The 3,544-nt window shown below is 38.6% G+C and overlaps 1 protein-coding gene across 1 annotated transcript; it reads right to left on the bottom strand.

The window, feature by feature from the left end:
* Positions 1-845: 845 nt before the first annotated feature.
* On the bottom strand, positions 846-2,169 carry LOC138013343 (uncharacterized). The gene has a single exon (XM_068860391.1). The coding sequence runs from the start codon at positions 2,037-2,039 to the stop codon at positions 1,071-1,073; it is 969 nt and encodes a 322-aa protein (XP_068716492.1). The 5' UTR covers positions 2,040-2,169; the 3' UTR covers positions 846-1,070.
* Positions 2,170-3,544: the final 1,375 nt, after the last annotated feature.

Here is a 3,544-nt window from a genome sequence, read left to right as displayed (position 1 = left end):
CGAAGACCTGAGTTAAGGTCAGCTGAGGACGATATTGATAGCGCCCGGGCATGATCTTACCAATATTTTCAGACTTTTTATTATATACTCAACAAAATATCGCGTTTCTGATCGGTCAACGACGAATTAAGAAATAGCACAGAGTGCAATACGGAAGTTGCTATGGAAACAGACAAAAACACGTATGAACTTGCTGGTGCATTTCACTCAACTCGCCTGAGAACTTTCAAAACATCACTCGTGCCATAAGTTACGAAATGCACTCAATTTTATACGATTTCCTGTACATATATTGGTCAAGTCGGTCTTGGTCGGTTATTTGTTTCGTATAAAAGAAAAACAAAAGCATATTTCTCAAGGGTCTGTACATAACAGCAGTTCTTGTCTCAGAGGTGTCCTTAGCTAGAATTCCTAGCGTGATGGGGAGTTTTTTTGTATTGTGTACCCTCGAATACAAATCGAACGAATTGAGTCGAAGTAATTTCTCGCAGTTTTTGTTTTTCTTGAACCCTGTTATTGTCATCCTCAATATCCAAGCGTCAGGCCCTCAGGGCGAATATTCGACTGGGAAATGACTCTTCATTAAATGTTTCCGTGATAGGTAAGTACTGGTAAAGATGCTCGTAACAAGAGCAGATGTCCAGTATTAGCCCCGGGTTAGGAATCATGCATTTAGTTGCCTGGTGACAAACTGTAACTGGGTGGAAAACCTAAGTGCTAAAGACTTAAATAATTAATTCGTATTTCTTCCCTGAAAAAGCTGACAGAAGTTCATTCCTCGATTAACTTTTTTGAAAAATTTGTATATAACTGTGGAATCAGTATAGCAACACGGGATAAATTAAACGAACTTCTTTGTTTTATTTCTATTCACTGAGATGGAGCCCCATGGCTTCTCTCCTGGTAGAGTATATAATAAACGTACTGTACAAGGCAGTTAAAAGATGATACTCCTAGCAGAAGTTAAATTGGTTCTTAATTCAAATACTGAAAAGGAGAAGTGAAAGAATGGCTTTAAAAACTTTAAATAGCGATTGGAAAATATCAACACCTCGTTTTCGCAAATCGTTTTAAGATCTTAAAACGACCTTTGTTGGCCTGTGGGTCTTTCCAAAATCCATAACTCCTACTTTGTCTTCGTAAACCAAGCGACTGAAAACTTGCTTGGTTTTTTGCGGCTTAGGCTTTTTCCGTTTGTAAGGTGGAATGATATTAAAATATGAAAAACTATAAGAGCGGTTGATCATATGTTCGTGGATTGTGTTTCTCAGCTCCCGTGTCATGTCATACTTATGCGCAAGTTTATCTGCTACAAGTCTCTTTTCACCTGGGGGGAGCTGTACCGCATAGTCGGTTAAAACAGAAGTCGGTCTTGGTGATGCGACCTGCTCGGCTGCATCTAATTTATTCTCGGGCCTGCTTGTTGAAATGTTGACCCATTGAACTAAATCAGCTGATTTTATACGAGGAAATTGCAGTGGATTTTGTGCGGGACTGGATAAATCACCATTCTTTGTTCTATCTGTGACCTCTCGACGTGCAATTTCAGCGCGTAATTCAACCTCCCCCAGTTTCATTCTTTCCAACTTTTCAGTCATCTTGATAAGTCGACCGTGTTGTTTACCAGATTTTACTGTCGTTTTCCTCAACTTAGCCGTCAACGTTTTCTGTGTTTTCTGTTTGCTAGACTTTTCCTTGGCCAATATTTTGCCTTCTAGCCGCTGAAGTTTGGAAATAGTGTCACTCGCTGTTCGAGCCAGTCTCTGCCGGTTTTCATAGGAGGTGTAACTCGGGCTTGCTTTTCTTTTGTTATCATCCAAAATCCACTCCTTGGTACTTTTCAAGTCGTTCTGGAGTTCTCTCCTCTCTGCCTTGAGAGTCTGCAGCTTTGTCTGCTTCCTCTTTTTCTTCTTTGTCTGAGCCAAGCGTGTGCCAGAATTTTTCGTTTCTAAATGCTGCAAAGTCAACGCATCGCTCAATGACTTGTTTCTTTCTACATTTGCGCTCTTAAAGCGAACTTTCTTTCTCCTTGCTGACATATTTTGCACCAAAGGACTATACTGTCTTCGGATGAAAATCACTAAGCACTCCAAGGCAATGGAATGAACTTAAAAGAAGAGGTTTTAGTAAACTAATCGGTATCTATGGTGAATTCCCCGACAAACTCATAAATTTATTATGATACCTGTCAACCACGTACACTCACAGGAAATAAAATCGTGATTCAAGCTGTCGTCTTTTGTTCAGGTTTCGCCAATTAAACGAGTAGCGATTAGTGACTGACTTAAGCAGGCAAACGTTTCATATAATAAGAAGAAAAACCCCTCGTTGCGCTTTGCCAGTTTGGAACCACAACCAAAGTTCAATATAAAGTTATTCATTATTTCAGTATGAACCCGATTTTTAAACCGCGACGTTACCTTCATAAAGTGACAACCGTTCATTGTTCACAAGGTAAACAATTCAGTGTTTTTGACAAAAATGACCTCAGAACAGGCAGGTGGCCATTGTCACAAACGGGAAGAACTTATAGAGTGCAATTTACCACTGGCATTACCTAAATTAACTTCATCTTTTCACAAGAGCCATCACTATGACAGAACATTACAATTTTTTATCACTTCCTTCACTCTCCAGTTTATTTCTGCCACCATCGTTGATTTATTTAATACCTAATAACAAAAATAATACTCACATCTTAATTTATTTCTGTGTCAAGGAAAAAATGATTATCCAACGAAGGACAGTATAGCGGACACCAAAAAACACCGGTTGGAAGTTATATTTAACAATTAATCCATGAGCGCGCGTTGGATATGAGATGGTAAATAGCCAACGAGGCGCGTAGCGCCGAGTTGGCAATAACCAGTCTCATATCCAACAAGCGCGAATGAAAAAATTTTTTTATTAAATTCCTTAAACTCCAAAAATTTTGGAAGTAAGAAATACGAGGGAAAACCGAAAGAGAGAAAATCGGAGCGAACTCGAAAAAACTTGATGAAGATGCGATGTTGTGTAATACCTTGTGGTCAGACAGACCACTTGCCTTTTCGCGTACTTCTAAACGTCGGGAATAGATCCAAAGTTCCTACAAAATAAATTTGTTTTCATTTTTGGCTTTATTTAGAGAAAGATTTTGCTTTCCGGCGAAAGAGGTTTTAGCTTAGCGACGCTTAGCGCAATCATTTACCATAGGGTAAAGGTCAAACTAAGGTATATGAGCTGATAACCGAGATTGAGCGAACCAATCAGAGCACGCGAAATGCATTATTCGAGGTTGAGAATTGAAAAAGGAATGATAACGAAATCTACGTTCACGATAACTTAACGAAAATAGTATATAATGGTAATTAAACTGAGTGGAAAGCAATTTGTTGTGACCTCATACGTTTGATTTCAAAATCCCGATTAGAAATCACAAGAATGATTTCAGACCAAAATTGCACGACATGAAGTTCAATTACCACTTTATTACATCCATTTAGAAATCTTTCCATATTTATTTAATCCCACAAATACAGGATTTTTGCCAGTACCAATATTT

This window comes from Montipora foliosa, chromosome 8, assembly GCF_036669935.1.
Source record: "Montipora foliosa isolate CH-2021 chromosome 8, ASM3666993v2, whole genome shotgun sequence".
In the NCBI taxonomy this organism is placed as follows: Eukaryota; Metazoa; Cnidaria; class Anthozoa; order Scleractinia; family Acroporidae; genus Montipora; species Montipora foliosa.
The sequence above is the reverse complement of the archived record's forward strand: the minus strand, read 5'-3'. Positions and strand labels throughout refer to the sequence as shown.

Excerpts from the sequence above, each read along its gene's own strand:
- LOC138013343 (XM_068860391.1), bottom strand. The coding sequence starts at position 2,039 with ATGTCAGCAAGGAGAAAGAAAGTTCGCTTTAAGAGCGCAAATGTAGAA.